Raw genomic sequence first — 27,989 nt, forward strand, 5'->3', positions numbered from 1 at the left:
CTGCAGCGCTACAGGCTGGGGACAGAGGGGCTGGACAGTGCCCAGGCAGAAAGGGACCTGCAGGGACTGATGGACAGCAGGCTGGACATGAGCCAGCCGTGTGCCCAGGTGGCCAAGAAGGCCAATGGCTCCTGGCCTGGATCAAGAACTGTATTGTCTTGAACCAACCCCAAATTCACCCCCAAATCCCAGTAAAGGGTGCAGCTTTCAATCTCTTTGTTTAGTTTCTTTATTTTCACCCCAGTTTTCGTTGATGCCACCAGAAGAATTAACTGGACAGAGCAGGTGAGATTTTATGGGGTGTAAAGTCAACAAATCACTTCTTCCCAATGAATTACCGGTATAGATCAGAGTCCTGATAGATGTTCCTGCCCCTGTGTTCATCCAGGTGCGTATAGAGTTTAAGGAGGATGTGGAGACCACCAGTCAGCTGTCTTCTCAGCAGGGATCACTGGGAATGTGGGTCACCAGGGCTCTGAACAATGTGGGTCCTCTGATGGGGGATGTAGTTGGAGCAGTGCAAAAAGCTCTTACTGCAGCTGGGGCACTCACAGGGCTTCCTTACTGGTGCCTCCGTTGGTGTCTGGTCAAGTGAGAGCTCCTGGAGAAGCTCTTCCCACACTGGGGACACTCGTAGGGCCTCTCCCCGGTGTGGATGCGCCAGTGCCTGATGAGGTGGGAGTTGAGCTTGAAGCCCATCCCGCAGTCGGGGCAGTGGAAGGGCCTCTCCTCGGTGTGAATCCGCTTATGCTTGAGGAGACTGCAGCTGGTGTGAAACCTCTTTTGACACTTGGGACACTCGTAGGGCCTCTCCCCGCTGTGCATCTTCAGGTGGGCAATCAGTCTGGACCTGTCTCTGAAGGCCTTCCCACACTTGCCACACGCGTAGGGCTTCTCCCCGGTGTGGATCCTCAGGTGGACAACCAGCTTGGACCTATCTCTGAAGCCCTTCCCACACTCCCCACACTCATAGGGCCTCTCCCCACTGTGGATCATCTGGTGACGGACCAGTTTGTAGCTCCTCCTGAAGTTCTTCCCACACTCCAAGCACTCGTAGGGCCTCTCCCTGTCATGAGGCTGCTCATGGACCACCAGCTCTGAGCTCTGGCTGGAGCTCTGTCCACCTGCCTGCCCCAGGGTGGGTCTTTCCTCCTCAGATCCCCGTGATCTGCGTTTACAGCCCCTCCTCGTGCGGCATCTCCATGGCTTTTCCTCCCCGTTGGGTTCCTGCGCCGTGGAGCCGCTCAAAACGGCCTCTTCCACGAGGTTCTGCCCCGGGGATTTGTCCTCCCCGCTCTCCATCCTCAGCTCCTGCTCTGGGGGAGGAAGGACAAGGAGAGGATGCGATTTGCCTCCGTGCCACAGGGAAGGGCAAGGAGATCCCCCCAGTGCGTCCCCGGCAGGACGGCACCGGCAGCGGGGCTCTTCTGCAGCCGGGTGTCGTGCTGGGCTGGGAGATGGAGCAGGAGAGAGGGGGAAAGTGGCACTGACTTCCTCCTCACCTGCCTGCGTGTCCCAGGGCTCCTTCCTCTTCCTCGCAGCCTCCTCCTCCATGTGGGGAAGGTCTGGGGATGGGACATTTTCTTTTCGGAAGAAAACAAGGGGTGCGCACATTGAGTTTTGTACTGGTTTGAAGGACAACCACGGCGGGAATTTATGCCAGAATTACAATTTAATAAGAAAATCAAGGTCAAGGCAATGATACAGAAACACTGACTTAATCTGGCAGTCAGGATATAACCTGACACCCCGTTGGTCAGGGTGGTGGTAGCAGTCTGATGAAATGGTGGCTGCAGTCCTGTTGGAATGATTACGTGATTCTGTCGAAGCAGGGATCCTGTGGAAGGGTCTGGTCTTCCTCTGAAGGTCCAGTGGTTGTTATGGAGCTCTTGTCCTCTGGGAATCCAGTAGGCAAGGTGGTCCTGGTGTTGCAAGGGTGAGATTTTATCCAGGTAGGAATGCTGGGTTCCTCCCCCTGGGCGGAGCATCCCACAATGGGATGATGTAATTTTATCAGTCCTGCAGTGGCACTCAATGGCCCATTAACAGAAGACAGCCCCTGGAGGGCGTTATCAGGGCTGAGTCATGGAAGAGATAAAGAACACTGCCCCACCTGTTTATCACAGTTTATGAAGATGGTGATTGAAAACATACTTTTGGTTACATCTTACATTGCACCCTGAAACAGTGAGGCAATCCCTGCTCGGGGTGGGGGGTGAACACCACCCCCCTTACCCAAACTGGCTCAGGTGTAAAACCCCCACCCTGGAAAGTCCCCGCACACAGAGGACAATGTCACACTTGCCCCCCCAGGGGAGGTCTCTGTCCCTGTCACTCTCTTGCTCTCCCCTCTTTTCTCCTTCTTTCCATCTCTCTCTCTACCTCACATTTACTGTTCAATAAAATCCACTTTGGATTTGGTCTCGTTAGCCTTAACCCTAATTGGGGCAGAGGCATCTCTCTAACAATTTTATTAACCCGATTGTGACATTATTTCAGTGCAGAGAGTTCAGGGCACTGTTCTCTGACTCCAAGTGCCTTTGACAACAGCATGGTTCCCTCCTCTGAGGAGGTTCTAGCTCTTTCTGGAGGAACTCTTGGAAACTTGGACACAGTTTCCTCTGAGGGACTTATGGGAGAACTTATGAGGAAAATGGCTGTTGTGGGTGACCAGTGTAAAGAAAATATTTTGTTGTCCTCCCCTGAAAAGTTTGTTAAAATCACTGGAGGAAAGGGAGGAAATGATGCCAGTGAGACTGACAAGGTTCATTCACCCCAAGGCGAGGAACACAAGGCTGCTAAAAGTCCTACAAGAAGCCCAGCTCAAGTAGCTAAATTCCCAATTAAGTCCTGAATTCACAGGCTTGAAGGCCTTGCCAAATGTGAGAATCATAATTCTCTTTGTGCCTGTCGCCTTTGTGACAGCTACACAGAGCTTTCCCTTCCTTTTAATAACCTCTGTTGGGCTGAACTTCCACTTTTCTTTTTTCAGAACCTGCCAGCAGCTGAGCTGGAGCTCTGCAGGAACCGATGAAACTTGGAATTGCCACAGAATTGCTTCTATTGTCAGTTCATTCATGTTTGGGATTTGTTTGTGTTTTCATCCCACGTGACTTGTGGGAAGAGCAGGGCTGGTGACCAGGGGCTCTGTGTCCCTCCCACCACTGAGTGTACTTGGGGCTGGGGGGGCTCTCCAACCTTCTCATCCCTGGGGAGGCCGGGGGGGTCTCTGTCCCTCTCATCCCTTGTGTGACCTCACCCAAGCATCATCGGGCTGCGAGGGACAGAGACACCCCCAAACCCCCAGAAGGGCTGAACCTGGGATTTGGTTTGGGCCTGAGGGTTTAGGAAGGGGCTGGAACTGGGGCTGGGGTTGGAGTTGGGGCTGAGATTTGGATTAGAGCTGGGATTGGGGTTACGGCTAGATGTGGGATTGGCTTTAGGGCTGGGGTTGGGATTGGGTCTGGAGCTAGACGAGTCTGGCACTGGGATGAGATTAAATACAGAACTGTGAGTGTGTCTGAACGTGGAGTGAGATTGAGACCAGGATCAGGGTCAGATTTGGGACTGAGCGCACGCAGGGCAGGACAGGGGGGATGTCACTGCAGGATGTCCCTGGCATCATCCCAGCCCTCCTCAGGCACCTCCAAACACGGGGGGCAGCTGGTTGCTCCAAGATCCAGGTGCTCCCACACTGCCCCTCAATACCAGGTGAGCGTTCCCTGAGGGCAGCCCGGACTGTGACCCTTGGGGGTCAGGGATCAGACTTTACATCCCTGTGGGAGCAGCTACAGATGTGACAAGAGATTTTTCCCCCCGCTTCTTCCCTGAGAATGGGTGAAGCCCAGCTGCCCTTTCCTTCTGCTGCCTCCTCCTCCCCTCGGCGAGGATGTCAAACTCCCCAGGAGCAGGAAAATCCCCATTCCCTGTTGCCTTGTGGCTGCAGCCTGGAACATCCACTCAGAACAAAGAACTTTCTGACAGCCCTGCTGAATGACACCGGGAGGAGGTTTTGAGAAAGGGAGGAAATTGTATTTTGATAGGAAATAAAGTTAAAAATTATTTCTTTCTGTCCCATTCATTTTCAGTCAGTTGCAGTTCTGTTTGCAGAATGCCATCTTCTCAGCTGATTGTGTTTGTGTCCTCCTCTCTCTCCTGCCTCTCTTTGCCTGCTCTGTTTCTCTCTTCCTGTCTCTGTCCTGGCTGGTAAGATAAGCATATATTCTATTTGCCATCTGTTGGAGGTGGGGCAGGTATCTTCTGTTCAGCTGGGCAGTTTTCTTATCTCTTCCAAGAACAATGTCTGCCTCTGGGGAGATATCTTCTGTTCATGGGCCATTGAATGACTCACAGCGTGACTGATGGGGTTACATCATCCCATTGTGAGATGCTCCACCCAGAGGGAAGAGCCAAGCATCCCTACCTGCAAAAAATCAGCATTTGTGGGACATTAGAACAGCCACTTCGCTGGATTCCCAAAGGAGCAGCTTCTTCTCCGCTGGATTCCCAGAGGAAGACCAGGCCCATCTACTCTATCACCAGACCTTCAGAGAAAACTACACCCTTCTACAGGACCACCGCTAATTATCTTTTATCTTCCTCTCTTCAAAACACAGAAAATTGGGGTAAAAATGAACAAATTCACCAAAGGCATCTAAAGCCTCACATTTTACTTGCATTTTGGGGAATCTTCGATACTGGGAGACATTTAGGATGATATGGGGGTGGGGGAGGGGGGTATTTGGTTTAGTTGTCCTTATTTCTTGGCACTCCAAATGACAAGAAGGTCATCTGTCATGTCAAAACCATTCAATGCCACTGAAAACTACTGAATCCCACCCCAAAATCGCTCAATTCCACCACTTCTCAGGGTGAAATTGGATTGGAAGGGGATTGGGCAAAGTGGGATGCAAATCAGGAGGGGTGAGATGGGCATTGGGTGAGGCAGGATGGGTGGGATCGGGTTTGGGAGGTGTGAAATCGGGGAATCCAGCTTGGGAAGGGGGTCTTGATGTCCAGGAGGGGTGGGATGGGTTGGGACTGGGGAGGTGGACTGGAGTCTGGAATGAGACAGCCAAAGTTTGGGGATGATTAAGATAGGGGGAGCCCATTACTGAGTGAGTTTTTGAATAGTCTACATTCATGAAGAGATCCCGGGGTATCTCACACTCCTGAGGCAGTTTTGGGGCACTCCCCAACTCTTGGGGGGTTTCCTGAGAGCAGCTCCATGGAGCCCCATTGCCAGGGGTGGATGCCACAGGCACGAGCTCAGAGCTGTGCCAGAGTCCACTGCCTCAGTGCTGGAGAGCAGAGAAATGATGAACGGCCCCAGACATCTCCAGTGTGTGTTTGTGGAGGCCTGCGAGCTTACTGGGGAGAGGGCAACAGCAATCCCCTGGAGAAATGCACCTTAGGCTTTGGGCATCCCTCACAGCTCAGGGTGAGGACAGAAGCTTCCCCCAAGGTGCTCTGCAGCACTATGTTAATTTGTCCCAGTTCTGTCCTCCCCATTCACCCGTTGGCCTTTCCTACCCCTTTTACCCTCATATGTTCATGTTCTAGCAAGTTCTCCCTTCCCTGTCTTCCCCTTGGTTTATGTCCCCGCCTATCCACCCTGGCATTCCCTATCAGTCCCTTTCCCTGTGTACCACCCCTAAACCCTCAGATCCCTGATGCTCTCCTCCACCCCCTCTTTCCCTGCATTTATACCCTAAACCCTCCTTTGTCTTTGTCTTTAACCCCTGGACCGCTGAGCGTCAGACCCTCACAAACCCTCGCTGGAGCTCCATGCCTGGACCCTCCCGTGTCTTCACTGCCGAGCTGCTCCGTGTGTGTGTGTGTGTGTGTGTGTGTGTGTGCTGGGGCTCTCGTGGCTCCTGCCCGTTAGCACAAAACACTCTCAGGGAAAGTTGTGCCCGCCACCACCCCAGACCACAACAGTGTCCCTTGGGACCAAGAGGCCATTGTGACACCGTGGGACCAAGGAGAGCATTGCTGCCCTGCCAGACCTCATGGAACCAAGGATCCATGGGGACACTGCCAGGCCCAAGGATCCAAGGGACTTTGTGACACCAAGGGGTCCCATGGAAGCAAAGGGACATTGTGACACTGGGAGGCCTCATGGAACCATGGAGACCATTGGGACACTCTGGGGCCTCATGGAACCGTGGTGACACCAAGTTGGCTGGGAGTGTTGATCTGCTGGAGGGTAGGAGGGCTCTGCACAGGGCCCTGGACAGGCTGGATCCAGGGCCCAAACCCAGCAAGGTGAGGTTTAACAAGTCCAAGTGCTGGGTCCTGCACTTTGGCCACAACAACCCCTGCGGCGCTACAGGCTGGGGACAGAGGGGCTGGACAGTGCCCAGGCAGAAAGGGACCTGCAGGGACTGATGGACAGCAGGCTGGACATGAGCCAGCCATGTGCCCAGGTGGCCCAGAAGGCCAATGGTTCCTGGCTTGGATCAGGAATGGTGTGGCCAGCAGGAGCAGGGCCGTGATTCTTCCCCTGTGCCGGGCACTGGTTGGGCAGCACCTCGAGTGCTGTGTCCAGTTCTGGGCCCCCCAATTTTGAAAGGACATGGAGGGGCTGGAGCGTGTCCAGAGAAGCACAACAATTCTGGTGAGGGGTCTGGAGCACAAGTCCTGTGAGGAGTGGCTGAGGGAGCTGGGGTTGCTTATCCTGGAGAAGAGGAGGCTCAGGGGAGACAAGGTGGTGCCAGGGCACAGGTTGGACTTGATGATCTCCAAGGTCTTTTCCAGCCTTGCTGATTCTGTGATTCTGTGAAACCACCCTGGGAGCAGTTGCAGGAGGAGCCCTGGGCCTCCTCTTCAGAAGCTCCAGCAGCCCAGGTCCCTCAGCTCCTCCTCACAGCCCCAAAGCCCATCCTGTCAGTCCTGCTGAGCCTCTGCAGCCCCTCCTCACTGCCCAGAACAGGGAGCCCCACAGCCAGACACAGCAGCCCAGATGTGCCCCCCTGGCCTGGGGTGCCTCTGGCAAGGGAGCAGCACGAGGCACTGCAGGAGCCTGCAGACAATTCCTGCAGCACTTGTGGGATGATCCTGCTCCCCAAGGGCCGTTCCCATGGTGCCAAGTCAGGAACTGGAATGGGGGAGTGGGGCCAGAGAGGAAGGGGCAAACAGGGATGGGCTGTTTGCAGGGGAGGGAACAGGGCTGGGCAACAGGAAGAAATCTGGACCAGGGAAGAGTAAAGAAAGCAAAGGAGAAGCCAAGGAAATGCTCAGGGCAGTTTGGGGGTGGCTGCCAGGCAGTGCTGGCTCTGAGCAACAGCGTCTGCAGTGAGACAGGAAACTCCCAGCTGATGGGAACAAACTTTGTGGCTGGCTGCAGAGGCCAGAACATAGCTGAGTGGTTTCCCTGGTGTCCCCCAGCCCTTCCTGGCCCCAGGGGCTGCTGGCATTTGTGCTCGCTCAGGTTCATGTCCCCACAGCAGCAGCATGGGGGTGCTCCCGCCTGCTGTGTGCAATGCAAACAGGGGCTCCTGAGCCGGCGCTGCCGTGGCTGTGCCTGCAAGGATGGGGCACCTGTGTGAGCTGGGGGAGAGGCCAGGGCTGCAGAGGGGGGATGTTGTTGGCAGCTCCATGAGGACGCTGTGGGACGCTGCCCTGGGCTGTCCAGCGCACTGGGGATGGATCAGCCCCTGCTCTGCTGCTCCTTCCCGTCTCCCCCAGGGCCCTTGCAGAGCACCAGCCATGCTGTCTGCCCCCAGCCTGCCCACGGCCAGCCTGGGGCTGCTCAAGGGGGTTTTCTGTGCTGAGCATTGGCCTGGCCGTGTTCTTGAGAGAGCCTGGGCAAGGAGCCTGGAGCCCCCAGGCCCTGGCCTGAGGCGTCAGCGCTGCCCCAGCAGTGCCCATGGCCTGTCCCTGCTGCAGCCCCGGCACTGCCACCCCCAGGACTGTGCCCGGCCCTGAGAGCACTCAGGCCCTGCAGCAACACCAGGGCCACCAGGGCAGCGGGGCAGGGCCACGGGAGCAGCACTGGCAACACCAAGTGCTGCTGCTGCTGGGCACAGCTGCTGTGCCAGCACTGATCTGCCCCCAGCTCCGCACACAGACATTGCTGCTGCAGCTCCAGGGAAGGCAACAAAAGGGCATCTCTGCAGAAAACTGTGCTGGGACATCCTTGACTTCCTTTAAAGCCACCAAGAGCGCAGCCCCTCATTGACACAGTCTGTGGCCACAGGGAAGGTGGAGAGAAACAAAGTGAGAAATGGCACAAACAATGGCATTTATTTGTGGACGATATTGAAAACGTAGAAGAAAAAGAACCTCCAAAATGAAACAAACAAGAAGTATCAAAGGTTACTTTTATTTCAAGTGATTTGCAGAAAGTGGCCAGCAGTTCAATGTTCCTGAAACCATCCAGTCATCAGTGTCCACACTGCAGCCTTGAGCTCCTGGTTCCTCAGGCTGTAGATGAGGGGGTTCAGGGCTGGAGGCACCACCGAGTACAGAACTGACAGGGCCAGTTCCAGGGATGGGGAGGAGATGGAGGGGGGCTTCATGTAGGAAAATACACCAGTGCTGATAAACAGGGAGACCACGGCCAGGTGAGGGAGGCAGGTGGAAAAGGCTTTGTGCCGTCCCTGCTCAGAGGGGATCCTCAGCACAGCCCTGAAGATCTGCACATAGGAGAAAACAATGAACACAAAACAGCCAAATGATAAACAGATGCTAACAGCAAGAAGCCCAAGTTCCCTGAGATAGGATTTTGAGCAGGATAGTTTGAGGATCTGGGGGATTTCACAGAAGAACTGGCCCAGGGCATTGCCATGGCACAGGGGCAGGGAAAATGTATTGACCGTGTGCATGAGAGCATTGAGAAAGGCACTGGCCCAGGCAGCTGCTGCCATGTGGGCACAAGCTCTGCTGCCCAGGAGGGTCCCGTAGTGCAGGGGTTTGCAGATGGACACGTAGCGGTCGTAGCACATGATGGTCAGGAGGGAATACTCTGCTGTGATGTAGAACAGAAAGAAAAAAAGCTGAGCAGCACATCCTGTGTAGGAGATGGTGCTGGTGTCCCAGAGGGAATTGTGCATTACTTTGGGGACAGTGGTGCAGATGGAGCCCAGGTCGCTGAGGGCCAGGTTGAGCAGGAAGAAGAACATGGGCGTGTGCAGGTGGTGGCCGCAGGCTACGGCGCTGATGATGAGGCCGTTGCCCAGGAGGGCAGCCAGGGAGATGCCCAGGAAGAGGCAGAAGTGCAGGAGCTGCAGCTGCCGCGTGTGGGCCAGTGCCAGCAGGAGGAAGAGGCTGATGGAGCTGCTGTTGGACATTGGCTGTGCCTTGGATCCGGGTTCTGTAAAAAAAAGTAATCATGGAATAGTTGGGTTTGGAGGGGACTTTAAATATCCCAGCACAGCTTGGGGGCACTTTCCACCCTCTGCCTGCCCAGGCTCTGCTGCCTGGAGCTGTCCCTGCCAGCAGCTGCTTCCCTGTGCCCAGGGCTGGGCCCTGCCAGTGCTGACTGAGGCTCTGATGGCAATGCCAGAGCAACCCTGAGGAGGCTGGAAAAGCGACACTGATGCTGCCTCTAAGCGACCCTGTGCTGATTTCTGTCACTGCCCGTTTTATTCAGATCAGAGAGAAAACTTTTTTTTTTCCTCGACCCAAATTTAGAGATATTAATCTCTCAATTTCTCATGCAGACAACCCAGAGCAGTAGATTAAAAAAGCAGGATTTTGCCTTTTATGCAGGCTCTGGCTCATTGTGCTCCCTGTATAATCTGCTTGGAAATGTTCTGGAGTTAATTGCCATGCTGGGAGCTGTCTTGAACAATGCAGCATCCTCACCACACAAGGAGAACACGTCAAAACCCTACCAGCTGTCTCCTTCCACCCACATCTTGTCCCCCAGCACTGGGAGCAGCTCCCCGGGCCGGCTGAGAGCTGTCCCTGGCAGGCAGCAGAGTCCCAGCCCCAGCACAGCGCCCTGGGCTGCAGGACCCTGCTCTGCAGGACAGCCCTGGGCAGCCCTGGCTGCTCTGCACAAGAGATGATCAGAGAATGTACTCACAGGGTCTGTGGGCATTGGGATGTTCCCGCTGTAGGAGATCACTCCAGGAGCTGCAGCTGCATTGTCCTGCAGCCAGAGGTTCCTGTGCCAAGGGCTGCCAGTGATTCTGCCCCAGGCACTTCTCAGCACCTTCCCAGCCCTGACTGATTGGAGCTCTCTGTGCCTCTGTGCTGTGCCCGGGCTGGCTGCAGGCAGTGCCCCAGCCCTGCTGGGCTGGGAGAAGAGCTGCTCATCCAGAGAAATGTGCTTTTGAAGCTCTCCTTGGTTACCAGGATCACCCTCTGGGCCAGGAGCCCGGCCCAGCTCAGCAGCACAGACACAGCACAAGGACTTTAATGACCCTCTGGGGCTTTGTGCTCAGGCCCTGAACATCAGGCCCTGAGAGGGATCCGCAGAAACCTCTCCAGAACTCCAAGTCAGAATCCAGCTCCAAAGTTTCTTTGACTTTTAATGGGTCCCACTGAGGGACACGACTGAGAAAGTGTCCCCAGGCCCCAGGCAGAGCAGAGAACTGGAGGCACTGATGACAGGTGGGGACAAAGAGAAGCCAAGTCCTGGTGCCCTGGGGCACAGCAGGGTCTGTGCCACCAAGGGCTGTCAGGAGACACCTTGTCCTGAGGCACTGGGGCCTCCTGGCACAGCCCCAGCCAGGCTGGGCACTGTCAGCCCCTTGTCCTGCCCTCAGCATCCCCCCCTAGCCCACATCCCAGTGGCCTCAAGGATCTGCTGGAAGGAGTCCCTGGGGAGCCTTGCTCAGGAATGGCCCTGGGGGCTCCTTCATGCTCCCAGGGACTGCAGGTTTTTCAAAGCACTTTGGCTTTGGCTTTTGCCTTGGAGTCTCTGAGAGTTTTGTGCAGTCATGGCCTCCAATTATCTGCTGTAATTAGTCCCTGGAGAGGCTTTGTCAGGAACAGCACTCAGTGGGGCTCATGAATGCTTCAAGGCTCTTCAGTTATTTTAAGGTACTTGGTGTTTCCCTTTTGATCCAGACTCTGTGAGAGGTTTGTGCAATCATTGCCCCAATTATCTGCTTTAAGGAGTCCCTTGAGAGTTTTGCACTGACACTCAGTGCGGCTCATTAATGCTTTGAGATACTCAACTTTTGTAAGGTACTTCAGGTTTTTCTTTCCACACTGAGAGGTTTTTGTGCCATTTTGAGTCTCTGAGAGGTTTTTGTGCAATCCTGGCCTCCAGTTCTCTCCTCCAAGGACTGCCTGAGGAGCCTGTGTTGGGGATGGACCTCAGTGGGACCCATTAATGCTTTGAGACACTTTGGGGTTTTCCTCCGACTTTGACTCATGGAAAGGTTTGTGTAATCTCCTCTCAGGCCCTGAGGTTCAAGGGCTCAGCTCCAAATGCATCACGGGGCTATTGAGGATCAAACAAATCTTGAAAAAATATGACTGAACCTTGATTTCCCTCCTGTCTGAGGCAGTTCATCAGGAAGTTTCTGTATTGGTTTTGGTTCGGCAATTTGAGAGTGGCTAATTACCAGGGCACTCACTAGAATATACTTAGTCATTTCCTGCTCTGAGATGGGATTAGGAGAAAGGCAAAGTGGGCTCAAAACTTTAAAAGGGTATAAAGCAAAGTTTATTAATAGTAACTAAAATAAAGAGTAATAAGAATCAGAACAAAACTTTCACAACACTTCCTCTCTCCATACAGCCTGACAATGAAAAGAGACACAACCTAAAATTTCAGTCAGTTTACCACCTCTAGAATAGTCTTTCTTCACTTAGGGAGAGAATTCCTCTTGTAAATATTATGGAGACTACTCCACAAGAAAACAGTTGTCTCATGGCTTTTCAGTTCCACGAATAGCAGCTGCCAGGAAAAATCTGGAATCATGAAGTCCCTCCCATTTTTTCACAGCTTTCCCCACAGCTGTGTTTATGGGCCATGCCAAATTATGGGGTATTAGTTTCAAGATGAGCTGTTTAGGAGCAAAGGTTCTCTTCATCTATTTCTGAAACCATCTTCATTTCTGGGAACAGAGGTCTTCTTCTTCTCTCCCTGAGGGCATAGGTTCTCATGACTCTGCTCTCTTTCATTGTTCAAACTTCTCATGGAATCACAGCTACTTCAACATTTCCTTACATTAGCATGGAGGCCTTTGCTGAACAAGTCATCTGCCAATTCTTTTCAACGTGTTATAGGGAAAAAGAGAGTCTGATGTATCAATTACATCATTCTCCATAGCGTTACCAGAGGATTTCAGCCCCAAGATCAAGGCATCTCCTCATCGCTCCCACCTGGGACTCAACTTCCTCTTCACTGACCTCAGTGTCTTCATGTTGCTCCTCTGTGTGCCTGCACGTTGTCCTTTTCTCTCACTCGAGGGAGGATGGAAGCACTGGAAGAGTCAATATCTCAGCCGGGGCCTGCAGATGGTTCCGTGACCCCGGCCGGGCTCGGTACTTGCGGCCGGAGCTGTTTTACCATGGAGGTTTCTGCAGCGGCTGCGCTGGGGCTGTGTCAGGCTGGGCCGCGCTGGGGCAGGGCCAGGATCTCAGCAGCCAGGCCAGAGCACAGCAGCAGCACGGCCGGGGCCCATGGCTTCTCCTCCCCCTGCCCGCTGGTTGCGGGCGAACCCCAAGGGCGGCAGAACCTTGGCTGAGCCGGCCCGGCCAGGGGCTGGGCCGGCCTGGTCACCTCTTTGCTGGCCAGAAGGGAAACAGACCCAGCCAGGCTCCTTCGTCTTTAACTTGTGTCTTCACAGAGGCGTGTGCAGTTTCCTTAGTGGTTTAACAGATTGTCAGCTCTCAAAGCTAATTACTGATTGGTTTTTTGTCAGACACCGAGGAAACTGCTAGCAGCTTCTCTCAGGACATCACTTCCGTGATGCAAAACCACCACAACAGCACAGAGCACAGAGCTCCTTTGTCCATATGTAGTGGTCATGTGCCCGAGGCCTCAAAATCCCAGCCTGGGACATCTCTGGGCACTCTCCAGTGTGTTTTCAAATGAAAACATTCAGCTCATAGTGTAAGAAAATCACCGGAGCATAGGGCCAGCCTGACCTGTCTGTCCTGGCTACTTGTGTCTGGGCGCAATTCTCGGATATACAGAATTTGGGAGGCCAAAGTCTAATTTTTGCCATGGTCTTTGGCAAGAAGGCTGGTTTTTATCCATAGGAAGGAAGGAATAGAGCCCTCTGTTTCAGGGGCAGATGAGAGGCCAAGGCCAGCCAGAGCTAGCAGGTTTTTTTCTGAGAGATACCTTTGCATAGAGGAAATTTTAAGGGAGCTTACCAATTTTGGCAATGGGCATCTGAAAAGAGGGACAGTTCTTTCCCTTAGGAAGGAAAGCACGGAGCCCCAGTGCTCTAGGAGCTGATGAGAGGCAGCTCTTGGCATTCCAAGATCAGCCAGTCCTGTCAGGGGGCCCCTGGGAGGCCAAGCCAGCCAGACCTGTTCCATGTTCCCTCGGTTCCATGGGGCCCCACAGTGTCCCAATGGTCCCTTGCTTCCAGGAGGCCCTGAGGTGTCACAATGCCCCCTTGGTGACACGAGGCCCTGAAGGGTCAGAATGGTCTCCATGGTTCCATCAGGCCCCACAGAGTCATAATGGTCTCTGGGTCCATGAAGCCCCGCTGTGTCACCATGGCCTCTTGGTTCCATGGGCTCCAGTGGTGCCACAATGATCCCCTTGCTTCCATGAGGTCCCCACAGTGTCACAGTGATCTCCATGGGAAGGAAGGAACCGAACCCCAGTGTGGCAGGGGCAGCCACCAGAGGCCAAGGCCAGCCAGACGTGACGGTACTGGCAGATTTTTCCTGGGAGCAACCCTTGGATATAGGGAATTTGAGAGGTGAAGCCCCAATTTTGGCCATTTCTGCATAGATAAGAAGGACAGTTATTTTCCACAGGAAGGAAAGCACAGAGCCCAAGTGTTTCAAAAGCAGAAGAGGAAAGAGGTGGCTCCTGGGAGGCCAAGCCAGCCAGACCTGTTTGTCCTAGCATCTTTTGTCATGAAGGGATCCTTGGATATATGGAACTGGGGAGGAGGAATCTCAATTTTGACCATGGACACCTTGAGAAGAAGGACGGCTCTTTTCCATAGGAAGGAAAACATCGAGCCCCAGTGTTTTGAGTCAGGTGAGAGGCAGTTCCCAAGAGGCCAAGGGCAGCCAAACCTTTAAGTCCTGGCTGCTTTCACTGGGGAGCAATCCTTGGATGTACGGAGTTTTGGAGGTGGAATCCCAGTTTTGGCCATGGGCTCCTGGTCAGGATGGATGGTTTTTTCCTATAGGAAAGAAAAGCACAAAATGCAAGTGTTCTGGAAGAAGATGAGAGGTGGCCACCCTTAGGCCAAGCCAGCCAGACCTGTCTCTCCTGGCACCTTTCGTCTAGGGGCTATCCTTGGACACAGGGCATTTTGGAAGTGCAATCTCAGTTTTGGCCGTGTGTGCCTGGAAAGGAAGAGGCGTTCTTTTCATTAGGAAGGAAAGCACAGAGCCCCAGTGTTTCAGAGGCATGAGTGCCAGCCCTCAGGAAGCCAAGGCCAGCCAGACTTGTCTCCCCTGGCAGCTTTTGTCTGGGAGCTATCCTTGGATATAGGGAATTCTGGAGGCAGATGCCCCATTTTGGCCATGGGTGCCTAGTTGAGATGGATGGTTTTTTCCCATAAGAAAGAAAAGCACATGGCCCCAGTGTTTCAAAGGCAGATGAGAGGTGGCCCCTGGGTGGCCAGGGCAGCCAGACCTGTCTCTCCTGGCAGATTTCATCTTGGAACAATCCTTGCATATATAGAAATTTGGAGGAGGAATCCTGGTTTTGGCCCTAGGTCACTGGAGGAGAAGGACAGTTCTCTCCCATAGGAAGGAAAGCCCAGAGCCCCAGTGCTTCAGGGCAGGTGAGAAGCAGCCCTTGACATGCCAAGGTGTCCTAGTTTAGGGCAAATTTGGGAGAAATCCTCCAGGAGGAGCCCCCAGAAAGTAATAGCCCCCCCCCCCCCCCAAGGCCCCTCCACTTCCTGGTTTAGGAAGAATTTCCATAGAGAGAAGTGGAAAAATACCCTATTTTTTCAACAAGCAAAACACTCCCCAACACAAAAAAACAACTAACTAATAAGCAAAATCAAGGGCAAAGCGAAAGCAAGAAAGTCAGCAAGCAAGTAAGGAAACCTAGCCTCTTCTAGAGACAGATCATGGGGGAGGTGAGCTGGCTGATAACAAGACAAAACAAACCTTCACTTTCAGAGTCAGTCCTGAAGGCACAGAATGTAATATCAGGCACAAACAGAACACACGATTGGGGATGCAAGCACCATAACGTCATCCTAGGACATTCCACTCCTTATCTCCAAATCGTCAACATAACTACCAAACATCATGTAAAAACTTCATCAAGTAAAACCTTCCATCTTTCACTTACTCATCCTTCCATCTCACTTGCTCAAACCTTCGACACTTACACATTTCCTTCTATCTTTCTTGCTCAAACCTTTGACACCTAAATATTTCCTTCTGTCTCATGTCGGTGTGGTTTAATGTACAGACAATGGCAGTAACATCCAGCAAACAGTGATATTTGCATATGAGGCTCACCCCACAATGAGATCTCCCTGAGGCACGCATCGTGTTCTTCCATATTTCTGCATTATTCACCATGTACAACCTGGTCCCTGAGCAAAGACAATCCCACCAATGGGTTTGTCTGTACTCGAGGCAGAATTGATCCATACTGTCTTCCCTAACAAACCTCTGATATGCGCCACTGGGACTTGATCTCCGTCTGCTATATTCAGGGACTCAGACTGAGCAGGACCAGCTCGATTGGTGGAACCTCGGGTGTTAACTAACCAGGTGGCCTTTGCTAAATGCTGCTCCCAGTTTTTGAAAGATCCCCCACCCAATGCTTTCAGGGTGGTTTTTAACAGTCCATTGTACCTCTCCACTTTGCCTGCAGCTGGTGCATGGCAGGGGATATGGTGCACCCACTCAATGCCATGTTCCCTAGCCCAGGTGTTGATAAGGCTGTTCTTCAAATGAGTCCTGTTGTCAGACTCAATCCTCTCAGGGGTACCATGCCTTCAAAGGACCTGCTTTTCAAGTCCCAGGATGGTGTTACGGGCCGTAGCACGAGACACAGGGTAGGTCTCCAACCATCCCGTGCTGGCTTCTACCATTGTGAGCACGTAGCGCTTGCCTTGGCGTGTCTGGGGCAGTGTGATGTAGTCAATCTGCCAGGCCCCCCCATACCTGTACTTGGACCACTGCCCACCATACCACAGGGGCTTCACCCGCTTGGCCTGCTTGATCTCAGCACACGTCTCACAGTCATGGATAACCTGAGAAATACTGTCCATGGTTAAATCCACCCCTCAGTCTTGTGCCCACTTGTGGGTGGCATCTCTGCCCTGATGATCTGAGGCATCATGGGCCCATTGAGCTAGGAACAACTCCCCCTTATGTTCCCAATCCAGGTCTCTCTTTGACACCTCTATCATTGCAGCCTGATCTACCTGCTCCTTGTTTCGGTGTTCCTCATTAGCCCGACTCTTGGGGACATGGGCATCTACATGACAGACTTTCACAGACAAATTTTCTACCCAAGAGGCAATGTCTTTCCACACATCAGTAGCCAAGATTGGTTTTCCTCTACCAATCAGTAGTACAGGAAGTTAGCCAGTTAGCCTTTTTTCACCTTTCCAGCCAGCCCCACAGTGCATTGGCTACCATCCAAGAATCCATATAAAGGTCGAGCTTTGGTCACTTCTCTCTCTCAGCAATGTCCAGGGCCAGCTGAGTGGCCTTGAGTTCAGCAAGTTGACTTGATTCACCTTCTCCTTCGGTAGCTTGTGCGACCTGTCATGTGGGGCTCCATACGGCTGCTTTCCACTTCTAGTTCATCCCTATGCTGCCACAGGAACCGTCAGTGAAAAGAGCGTATCGAGTTTCCTCTGCTGGTAGTGGTTGCATGGTGCACCTTCTTTAGCCCTTGTCACTTGTTCCTGCTGCTCTCCGTCAGTGAGACCAAAGTTCTCACCAGCAGCCAGTTTGTAATTATCTCCAAAATCCCGGGGCGATTCAGGTTTCCAATCCGGGTGTGCTGCATGATGAGAGTAATCCATGTGCTCCATGTGGCAGCAGTGTCGTGGAGGGTAGTGGGAACCTTTCCTTTAAACATCCACCCCAGTGCCGTCAGTCAGGGTGCCAGGAGGAGCGGTGCTTCTGTGGCAATCACCTCGGAGGTGGCTTGGAGTCCTTCATAGGAAGCCAAGATTTCCTTCTCTGTGGGAGTGCATTTGGCTTCAGACTCTCTGTAATTTCAGCTGCAGAATCCCAGTGGTTGGCCTCGAGTCTCCCCAGGTACCTTCTGCCAAAGGCTTCAGGACAGACCATTATTCCCAGCTGCAGAGTAGACCACATTCTTCATCTCTGGTCCTGTCCTGACTGGGCCAAGGGCAACTGCCTGAGCAATCTCCTGCTTGAGCTGGGCAAGAGCTTGTTGGTGTTCAGGGCCCCAGTGGAAATCGTTCTTCTTGCAGGTGACCAGGTAGGGAGGGCTCACAATCTGGCTGTACTCGGGAATGTGCATTCTCCAAAAACCTATGGCACCGAGGAAAGCTCGTGTTTCCTTCTTGCTGGTCGGTGGAGACATCACAGTGATCCTTTTGGTGACCTCAGTGGGAATCTGACACAATCCCTCTTGCCACTTTACCCCCAGGAACTGGATCTCTCAGGCAAGTCCCTTGACTTTGCTCTTCTTGATGGCGAAGCCGGCTTCCAGCAGAAACTGGACAATCCTCTTTCCTTTCTCAAATACTTCCATTGCTGTGTTCCCCCACACAATGATGCCATCGATGAACTGCAGGGCTTCTGGAGCCTCACCCTTTCCCAGTGCAGCCTGGATCAGTCCATGGCAGATGGTGGGGCTGTGCTTCCACCCTTGGGGCAGTCGGTTCCAGGTGTACTGCATGTCCCTCCAGGTGAAAGCAAACTGAGGCCTGCATTCTGCTGCCAGGGGAATGGAGAAAAACGCGTTAGCAATGTCAGCAGTGGCGTACCACTTTGCAGCCTTGGACTCCAGCTCGTGCTGGAGTTCCAGCATGTCTGGCACAGCAGCGCTCAGCGGTGGAGTCACTTCATTCAGGCCACGATAGTCCACAGCCAATCTCCATTCTCTGTCAGACTTGGGCACAGGCCAAGGGGGCTGTGGAAGGGTGAGTGGGCCTTACTGACCACCCCTTGGCTCTCCAGTTCACGGATCATTCTGTGGATGGGGATCACGGCATCCCGATTTGTCCGATACTGCTGGCGGTGCACTGTCGAGGTGACAATTGGTACTTTTTGCTCTTCCACCCTCAGGAGTCCTACTGCAGATGGGTGCTCTGATAGTCCAGGCAAGGTGTTCAATTGCTTAATGTTCTCTGCCTCTACAGCAGCTGTGCCAAAAGCCCACCCAAGTCCCTTTGGGTCTTTGTAATTGCCGTTCTGGAGGAAGTCTATGCCCAGAATACACGGGGCCTCTGGGCCGCTCACAATAGGATGTTTCTGCTGCTCCTTCCCAGTCAGGCTCACCTCGGCTCCCAGCAGGGTCAATTGCTGTGATCCCCCTGTCACACCAGCAATGGAAACAGGTTCTGCCCCCCATGTCCCGATGGTATCAGGGTACACTGCGCTCCAGTGCCAGCTAAGGTTTCATATTTCTGTGGCTCTGATGTGCCAGGCCATCGGATCCACACTGACCAAAGATCCGGTTTTCCCGAGCCTCTCCCTGGCTCGAGGCAGGGCCCCTCTAGCCCTGGTTATCCTTTCTTCCCTGGGCATTCATACTAGAGGCTCCTTCAAGGGGATCTGACAGATCATACCCGGCAGCTCGGTCACGGGAGGCTGAGGCTACCTTCACCTTACTGTAATCCTCTTGGTCAGTGTTTCCCTCCTTGCAGAGACACAGCCATGCTGCATGGACAGAAGTGAGTTGATGAACTTTGGACCTGATTAGCATAACAGATTTGATATTCAGAATGCCTTGGCAAGAACAAACAGAGCTTTGAAGACTGCAAGAAGACTGAATCAAGAAAGAAGATTGAATCGACTTCTATGAGCAAGACATGTTGCAAAATGGATAAGTTTGTTTATGTGATGATTAACCCAATCATTGTACAAAAAATTACTAGTCTTCCTAGAATTGTGTATAACCATGTGTAGCCCATGTGAAAAAACGTTCACTCTCCTGTGAAATTGTAAAAAGTTTAATAAAGGACAATGGGAGACAAGGACCATGGAGCAAAGGTTATTTATGGCAGGGTGCATCTTGGCACTCAGCCTAGACCACCCTGTTACCTTCGGGGATCCCCCTTAAATACCTTTTTCCTTACACCAGCCTGTTGCATATTCATAGCCCCTTATGCATATCCATAAACGAGTTTACATTTTCCAGGAGCTATTTCACATGGCCCCTCCTTGGGTCTGCCTTTTCAGAGCATGCGTGTTCCTTGGCTGGGGTTTGGCTCCTTCTCTTTATCACTTCCAGTTCGGGCCTTGGTCCGCACTGCCTTCAGATGGTGAGTGCTGATGGTTGGCAGATCTGTACAGGTGTGCTCATCCTGTGTTCATTGGATGTTATCCCATCCCAGCAGGCATTTTAACACAGGCATACTTGTATCAGCTATTTAGCTACTGTATCTAAGTTCAATTAACAACAGAAATAAAAATGATATCTTTGGAACAAAGGTATTTGAACATCACACATATAAAATCCATTTTAATATTTGCAAAAAGCAATACTATAATATGTGTCTATACCAGGGTGAAGGAGCCCTGTCCCAGGCTCTGGCCCTGGGGGACACGGTGAGGCTGCTGGGGGGTCCCTGTCCCCCTGTCCCACCCCCCACGGCCCCGACCCTGTCCCCATGTCAGGCTCTGGGGTCGATCTCGTGGAACATCCTCTGGGGGAGGCTGCGGCACTGGGGGCCAGGGGACCCGGGGGGACAAGGGCACCCGCTGTGCACGAGCAGCGTTGGACTTCTCTGGGGCAACTGGGAGGGGGGCAGGGGCGGAGTGACCTCCCCAGTGACCTCACACAGCCCCTGTGATGTCACACAGCCCCTGGGATGTCACACAGCCCCTGTGATGTCACAGCCGCTGTGACACAGCCCCCTCTGGGACACCCCACAGCCCCTGCCGGTGCTGAGCCCCTGTGAGCTCGGTCTGTGCCCTGCTCATGTCCCTGGGGTGCCCTGGCAGTGCCCCAGCCCTGCTGGGCTGTGCACAGGAGCTGCTCCTGGCCAGAGCTGTCCCTCTGCAGCGCTGCCCTTGCCAGGAGCTGCCTCTGGGCCAGGAGCCCAGCCCAGCTCAGCAGCACAGACACAGCACCAGGACTTTAATGACCTCTGGGGCCGTGGTGCTGTTTGCATCAGACTCAGTCCCTCAGAGTGTGCTCAAAACACTTCTCAGGAACTCAAAGTGAGATTAAAATACTGAAGTTTCTTGTACTGGAAATAGATCCCTGTGAGGGACACAACTGAGAAAGTGTCCCCAGGTTCCAGCTAGAGCAGAACACCAGAGGCACTGATGACAGCTGGGGACAAGCAAGGGAAAGGTGTCTCAGGTGCTGAGCAAACCTGGATGTGTTTCAGGAATGCAAAGGGCCAAGGCCTGAGCCCCAGCCCCTGGCAAGGCAGATCCTGTCCCTCCCTAGTTGCTCAGGGCTCTTCCCGGGATGGGCACTGCCATGTGGGGATGTGCAATGCCAAGGGCAGGACCATGGGGCGGCCCCTGCCCAGCTGCTGAGCAGGGACAAGGAGGCAATGAGGCCCCAGGGCTGCAAGGGTCACTTGTCCCCTCGTGGCCTCAGGCCCAGGGCCAGCAGCCACGGCCAAAGTGCTGCACAGGTTGGCTCTGTCAGGGCCTTGCAGCTGCTGCACATCCCTGTGCCCTGTGCAGCCCAGGCTGTCCTGTGGTGTCCCTGCCCTGGCTTCTGTCCCTGCAGGCTTTCGTCATCCCCCGGCTGGCCCACCTCACTGGCCCCTTCCTTGGCTGACAGCTTTGCCTCCTGCCTGCCCCTGCCTGGCCACACAAAGCCTTGGGCTGCTCCAGGCTCCTTCTGGGGACCTGTTGCACCACAGCCCTGCCCTGGGAGGGAAATTCCTTTCTCCTGGTGCCCAGTCTGGGCCTCCCCAGCTACACTTGGCATTAATTCTTTCTTTCTCAGCCTGTTTTCCACTATGTCAAAAGGATCCACCATCTCTGAAACCACTCTTTAAACACTCTCATGGCTCTCCTCCACTGTCCTCAGTCTCCACCCCACTGAGCACAGAGCTCCTTTGTCCCTATACAGTGGTCCTGTGCCCGAGGCCTCCAAACACCACCTTGGGAGATCTCTGGGCCCTCTCCGAGGTGTTTGCAATTGAAAACATTCAGCCCATAGTCTCAGAAAATCACCAGAGGACAGGGCCAGCCTGACCTGTCTGCCCTGGCTACTTTTGTTTGGAGTAATCCTTGGGCATACAGAATTTGGGAGGCCCAATTCTAATTTTGGCCATGGTCCCTGGACAAGGAGGCCGGTTCTTTTCCATAGGAAGGAAGGAACAGAGCCCCAGTGTTTCAGGGGCAGATGAGAGGTGACCACCGGAGGTCAAGGCCAGCCACAGCTGGTCGGTTTCTTTCTGTGAGATACCCTTGCAAGGAGGAAACTTTTTAGGGAGAGTACCAATTTTGGCAATGGGCATCTGAAATGAGGGATGGTTCTTTTCATAGCAAGGAAAGCACAGAGCCCCAGTGCTCCAGGAGCTGATGAGAGGCAGCCCTTGACATCCCAAGATCAGCCAGACCTGTCAGGGGGCCCCTGGGAGGCCAAGCCAGCCAGACCTGTTCCATGTTCCCTCGGTTCCATGGGGCCCCACAGTGTCCCAATGGTCCCTTGCTTCCAGGAGGCCCTGGGGTGTCACAATGCCCCCTTGGTGACACGAGGCCCTGAAGTGTCCTAATGGTCTCCATGGTTCCATCAGGCCCCACAGAGTCATAATGGTCTCTGGGTCCATGAAGCCCCGCTGTGTCACCATGGCCCCTTGGTTCCATGGGCTCCAGTGGTGCCACAATGATCCCCTTGGTTCCATGAGGTCCCCACAGTGTCACAGTGATCTCCATGGGAAGGAAAGAACCGAGCCCCAGTGTGGCAGGGGCAGCCACCAGAGGCCAAGGCCAGCCAGACTTGATGGTACTGGCAGATTTTGGCTGGGAGCAACCCTTGGATATACAGAATTTTAGAGCTGGAATCCCAATTTCCTCCTCCATGGACACCCGGAGGAGGATGGTTCTTTTCCATAGGAAGGAAAGCACGGAACACCGGTGTTTCAGGGGTAGATGAAAGGTGGTCATCAGAGGCCTGGGCCAGCCAGACCTCTCTGTCCTGGTAGCTTTTATCTGAAAGCAACCCTTGGATATAGGGAATTTGGGAAGTGGAACCCCAGTTTTGCCGTTTCTGCATAGATAAGAAGGATGGTTCTTTTTCATAGGAAGGAAAGCACAGAGCCCCGGTGTTTCAACAGCACAGGAGAGGCAGCCCCCAAGAGGCCAAGGGCAGCCAGACCTGTCTGTCCTGGCAGCTTTCACTTGGGAGCAATCCTTGGATGTAGAGTTGTGGAGGTGAAATCCCAATTTTGGCCATGGTCAAGATGGATGATTTTCTCCCATAGGAAAGTAAAGCATGAAGTCCAAGTGCTTTGGAAGAAGATGAGAGGTGGCCACCCTTAGGCCAAGCCAGCCAGACCTGTTTGTCCTGGCACTGTTTGTCCAGGGGCTATCCTTGGACATAGGGTGTTTTGGAGGTGCAATCTCATATCTGGCTGTGGGTGCCTGGACAGGAAGAAGAGTTTTTTTTTATTAGGAAGGAAAGCACAGAGCCCCAGTGTTTCAAAGGTAGATGAGTGCCAGCCCTCCGGAAGCCAAGGCCAGCCAGACTTATCAGTCCTGGCAGCTTTTGCCTGGGAACTATCCTTGGATATAGGGAATTCTGGAGGCAGTTGCCCAGTTTTGGCCATGGGTGCCTAGTTGAGATGGATGTTTTTTCCCATAAGAAAGAAAAGCACGTGGTCCCAGTGTCTCAAAGGCAGATGAGAGGTGGCCCCCAGATAGCCAAAGCAGCCAGATCTGTGTCTCCTGGCAGATTTCATCTGGGAACAATCTTTGCAGTTAAGGAAATTTGGAGAAGGAATCCCAGTTTTGGCCATAGGCCCCTGGAGGAGCAGGACAGTTCTCTCCCATAGGAAGGAAAGCCCAGAGCCCCAGTGCTTCAGGGGCACATGAGAAGCAGCCCTCGACATGCCAAGGTCAGCCAGACCTGTCCAGCAGCCCCCGGGAGGCCAAACCAGCCTCACCTGTTCCCTGTCCCCGTGATCCCACAGTGTCCCAATGGTCTCCATGATTCCACGAGTCCCTGTAGTGTCACAATGTTCTCCTTTCTTCTGTAGTGTCACAATGGCCCCTGGCTTCCCTGAGGCCTTGCAATGTCACCATGGCCCCTTGGCTCCCTGCGGCCCCGCTGTGTCACAATGGCTCCTTGGTTCTACGGGCCCCACAGCTTCATCCTTGACCCTTGGTTCCATAGGGGTCCTGAGTTTCACAATGGTCCCCCTGATTCTGTGAGGCACCAGAGTGTCACAATGGCCTCTTTGCTTCCATGAGGTTCCATAGTGTAACCATGGTGTCCTCGGATCTGCATTGTCCCAATGGTTCCATGAGTTTCTGGTCTGTCAGCAATGGTTTCTTTGCTCCAACAGGGCCTTGATGTGTCACAAAGGCTCCTTGGTTCTGCATTGTCACAACTCACCTATGGCTCCATGAGGTTCCCCAGTGTCACCATGGAGTCCTTGGGCCGCAGTGTCACAACTCACCCACGGCTCCATGAGGCTCCATAGGGTCACCATGGTCGCTGTCAGAGGTTGGATGAGATTGATGTCCTGAGACACCTTGGGATGAGCTGTCAATCAGTCCCACAGCAGCCAGACCTAACCCAGGCTCTGATTGCCCGAGCCATCAAAGTCCCACTTGGGGGGAGGCCCACGAAGGCGCAGGGGCTTAAAACACGGAGCACGTGCTCAGGCTACGGTCCGTACCCTGCCTTCTCCTGGGGTTTGTGTCTCACCCACACTGGAACCCCAGCAGTTGGTAGCCATATGCATTTCTTTCTGTGGAGCTTCTGTCTTCCTGTCTCTCTGTCTTCTCCTTCTAATGCTCTTGATATGGAACATCTTTGGTACCTCAACAACTTCAGTGCTTCAGGGTTTCCAGGTGTAATGGGCTGAGGTAATGACGTTACTGCTATGGTAAGTGTTTTATGTCGACTTGGACATTTTATTAAATCTTTTTCCAAAGTTTCTTGATTTTCAGTACTTTGCCAGTAAAATTTTGTGTCATTTTGACCTCTTGAGAAGATACGGTTGGTGTTTCTCCTGTGCACCAAACTCCAGTAAAGGAACCCTTGGTTACTGTGAGAAATGACCGCTCACTTTAAAATTTTTAAAAGGCTTATTCAGCCTTAACAAAAATTACAACAAAAGGACTAAATAAGGACAAACATGCCTGGGAGCTTCCCCCGTGGCTGCCGACCACGTGGCTGGCTGGTCTTCAAGATGGAAGCTTCGCCTTTTATACCCCGGGGGGTTACCTCAGCTGACCCTGGCCCCTCCCACAGGCTGTCAGTCAACTCTTCTCTGCTGTTCATTGGTGGAGTCTGCTTTCCTGCGACTCGATTGGAGGGTCAGGTGCCGTCATGCCACACCCCCTCCCCCTAGGAACAAGTATTTGTGCACGCCTTCTTTCTGCCTGTGCTGGATGACTCGGGCTGTCTGACGGTAACAGTACGGGGGAAAGGGACTGTGGGGAGAACAGAGGGCATCGAAACAACAGACTACAGCAACATAATTATACATCAATAAAGCTTCTCTTAGTATTCACACAGTATTCATCCCTTCATTGTGAGAGCAAATCCTCTCATTATCCATCTATAACACAAAGGGACCCAAAATCACCGTGAAAGGGCTTGGTTTGACCTAAAATTACCCAAAGAGACCTCACATCCACCCATATGGGCCTAAAATCATCCAAAGAGGTCTAAAATCCACCCTACAACTGCCCACTTTATCGTAAAATCACCCAAATGGGCCTAAACCCCAACAGATTTGGCCTGAAATCAGCCAAAGGCATCTAAAATCCACCCTGCCCAGTTTATCCTAAAATCACCCAAATGGGCCTAAACCCCAACAGATTTGGCCTGAAATCGGCCAAAGGCATCTAAAATCCACCCTGCCCATTTTATGCTAAAATCACCCAATTGGGCCCAAACTCCACCCAAATGGGCCTCAAATCATCCAAAGGGATCTAAAATCCACCCTAAAACCAACCAGATTTGGCCTAAAATCAGCCAAAGGGGCCTAAAATCCACCCTAAAAGGCTTGAAATCACTCCAAGGGATCTGAAAGCCACCCTAAACCTGCCCAGTTTGGCCTAAAATCACTCAAATGGGCTTAAATTCTCCAGGATCGAGACCAAAGCCAGCAGCAGAACCAGCACCAGCAGCAAGACTGAGACCGACCCTGGAACTGAGATCAGCTCCACTACAGGACCAGCACCAGGACTAGGACCGAGAGCCAGAACAAAACCGCACCAGAACTGGCACTGGGACCAAGACTGACACTGGGACCAGCACCAGGAGCGCTTCGGAACTGGGACTGGCACCGGCAGTGCTCCAGGACTGGGATTGGGATGGAGACTGGAACCTGGCACCTGCACTGGGACTGCTCTGGGACCGGGACCAGGACCGAGACCAGGAGCCCTCCAGGACTGAGACCGAGACCGGAACCAGCACCGAGACTGGCAGCGCTCTGGGACCGGGACCGAGACTGAGATTGGCACTGGAAGCACTCTGGGACCAAGACCAGCACCAGCAGCAGCACTAGGTCCAGAACCACTCCGAGACCAAGACTGAGACCAGCACTGAAACCGGCACCAGCACTGGCACCGAGAACGGCACCGCTCCGGGGCCCAGACTGAGACAGGGACTGGCACCGCTCCGGGGCCCAGACTGAGACAGGGACTGGCACCGCTCCGGGGCCCAGACTGAGACAGGGACTGGCACCGCTCCGGGGCCCAGACTGGGACCGGCACTGCCCTGGGATCAAGAGTGACACCAGGACTGGAATCAGCACCGGGAGTGCTCAAGGACCAAGACGGACACTGAGGCTGGCACCAGAAGCGGTATCAGCACTGGGATCTCTCTGGGACCGGCACCAGGATTGCAAACGGGACTGGAAATGCGATTGGCACTGGGATCCCTCTGGGACCTCTGCGTTCCCTCCGGGGAGTTTTGGCTGCATCCCTGGGTGGAACTGGGAGGGACCCCTGGGCAGGGCAGGACCGCCTTGGTTCACATCATTCTGGTACAGCCATCCTGGTCCATATGGGCCTAGTTTGGATGGTGCCAGTCTATAGTCCTAATCCATATGGTCCCAGCCTGTGAAATCCCAGTCCATGGGATCTCAGGCTCTACAACCCCAGTCCATACGATCCCAATCCTTACAGTGACATTTCACTGCCAGCCTTCCTAACTTCACCCATGGTTGCTGCAGCTCCTGCACCGGGAATTAAATCAGGGCAGGGTCTTTGGTGGCAGCTGCCCTGGCTCAAGGGAGACACGGAGAGAGAAACAGAGCAGGCAAAGAAAGGCAGGAGAGAGAGGAGGACACAAACACAATCAGCTGAGAAGGTGGCAATCTGAAAAACAGAACAGCAACTGACTGACAATGAATGGGACAGAAATCAGTAACTCTGAAAGTTTTATTTGCTATCAAATACATCCCATCCACCCAGCCTCACACAATCCCAATCCCACCACTCCAAATTTGGATCCCACTTCTCCCGATCTCCTTCCAACCCCATCACACCCTGGCAGCTGTGGAATCGAGTGAGTTTGGTGCAGGACAGAGTTTTTTTGAGGTGGGAACAAGCCATTGTGAGGTGGGATTGAGCCCTTATGGGATAAAATTCAGTTGTTTCCGGTGGGATTTGAGTGGTTTTGAGGTGACAGATGATCCCTCTTGACATTTGGAGTGCAAAGATGAGAAGAACATTGCCCAAAATCACCCCAGAATGCACAAATCCTCCAGAATATGTCTCCAAATCCTAAATTCCCCCTCAAAACCATATGAAATGGTGAGACTTTTGACATTTTTGATAAATTTCTTTCTTTTCACCCCTGTTTTAGCTGCTTTCAAGGGATGAAGATGAATCCCAAGAAAATTAAGGCCAAACCAAAAGGAGAAGCAGCCAGGTGTGTTCCCAGCATGGATCACAGGGAATGTGGGTCACCAGGGCTGTGCCCAGCGTGGTTCCTGCAGTGGGGATGGAGCCGGAGCAACGCACGAAGCTCTTCCCGCACTCGGAGCACTCGCAGGGCTTCCCTTACCGGTGCCTCCGTTGGTGTCTGGTCAAGGGAGAGCTGCTGGAGAAGCTCTTCCCACACTGGGGACACTCGTAGGGCCTCTCCCTGGTGTGGATGCGCTGGTGGGTGATGAGGGTGGAGTTGTGCTTGAATCCCTTCCCGCAGTCGGGACAGCAGAAGGGCCTCTCCTCCGTGTGAACCAGATAGTGCCGGAGGAGATGGGAGCTGATCCCAAATCCCTTCCCACATTTGGAACACTCATAGGGCCTCTCCCCAGTGTGGATCTTTTGGTGCCTGCTCAGGGCAGCACGCTGCCTGAAGCTCTTCCCACACTCCCCACACTCATAGGGCTGTTCCCCAGTGTGGATGTTCTGGTGCCTGAGCAGGTGGGAACTCCTCCTGAAGTTCTTCCCACACTCCCCACACTCGTGGGGCCTCTCCCCAGTGTGGATGTTCTGGTGCCTGATCAGGTCGCAGCTCCTCCTGAAGCTCTTCCCACACTCCCTGCACTCGTGGGGCCTCTCCCCAGTGTGGATGCGCCGGTGCATGACAAGACTGCTGTTGTGCC

General features: G+C 53.5%; 2 protein-coding genes across 2 annotated transcripts; both read right to left on the reverse strand.

Moving 5' to 3' along the window:
* Nucleotides 1-417: 417 nt before the first annotated feature.
* LOC137463896 (zinc finger protein 3-like) lies at nucleotides 418-27,970 on the reverse strand. The gene is made up of 2 exons (XM_068175280.1): nucleotides 27,419-27,970; nucleotides 418-539 (listed from the first exon to the last, which is right to left on the reverse strand). Exon 1 carries the CDS (start codon nucleotides 27,967-27,969, stop codon nucleotides 27,442-27,444), a length of 528 nt encoding a protein of 175 aa, XP_068031381.1. The 5' UTR covers nucleotide 27,970; the 3' UTR covers nucleotides 418-539; nucleotides 27,419-27,441.
* LOC137463890 (olfactory receptor 14A16-like) lies at nucleotides 8,361-9,293 on the reverse strand. Its single transcript, XM_068175273.1, has one exon. The coding sequence runs from the start codon at nucleotides 9,291-9,293 to the stop codon at nucleotides 8,361-8,363; it is 933 nt and encodes a 310-aa protein (XP_068031374.1).
* Nucleotides 27,971-27,989: the final 19 nt, after the last annotated feature.

Source organism: Anomalospiza imberbis, chromosome 31 (genome assembly GCF_031753505.1).
Source record: "Anomalospiza imberbis isolate Cuckoo-Finch-1a 21T00152 chromosome 31, ASM3175350v1, whole genome shotgun sequence".
NCBI lineage: Eukaryota > Metazoa > Chordata > Aves > Passeriformes > Viduidae > Anomalospiza > Anomalospiza imberbis.

What these genes read in the sequence shown, in the direction of transcription:
- LOC137463890 (XM_068175273.1), bottom strand. Translation starts at nt 9,293, where the DNA reads ATGTCCAACAGCAGCTCCATCAGCCTCTTCCTCCTGCTGGCACTGGCC.
- LOC137463896 (XM_068175280.1), bottom strand. Translation starts at nt 27,969, where the DNA reads ATGCACCGGCGCATCCACACTGGGGAGAGGCCCCACGAGTGCAGGGAG.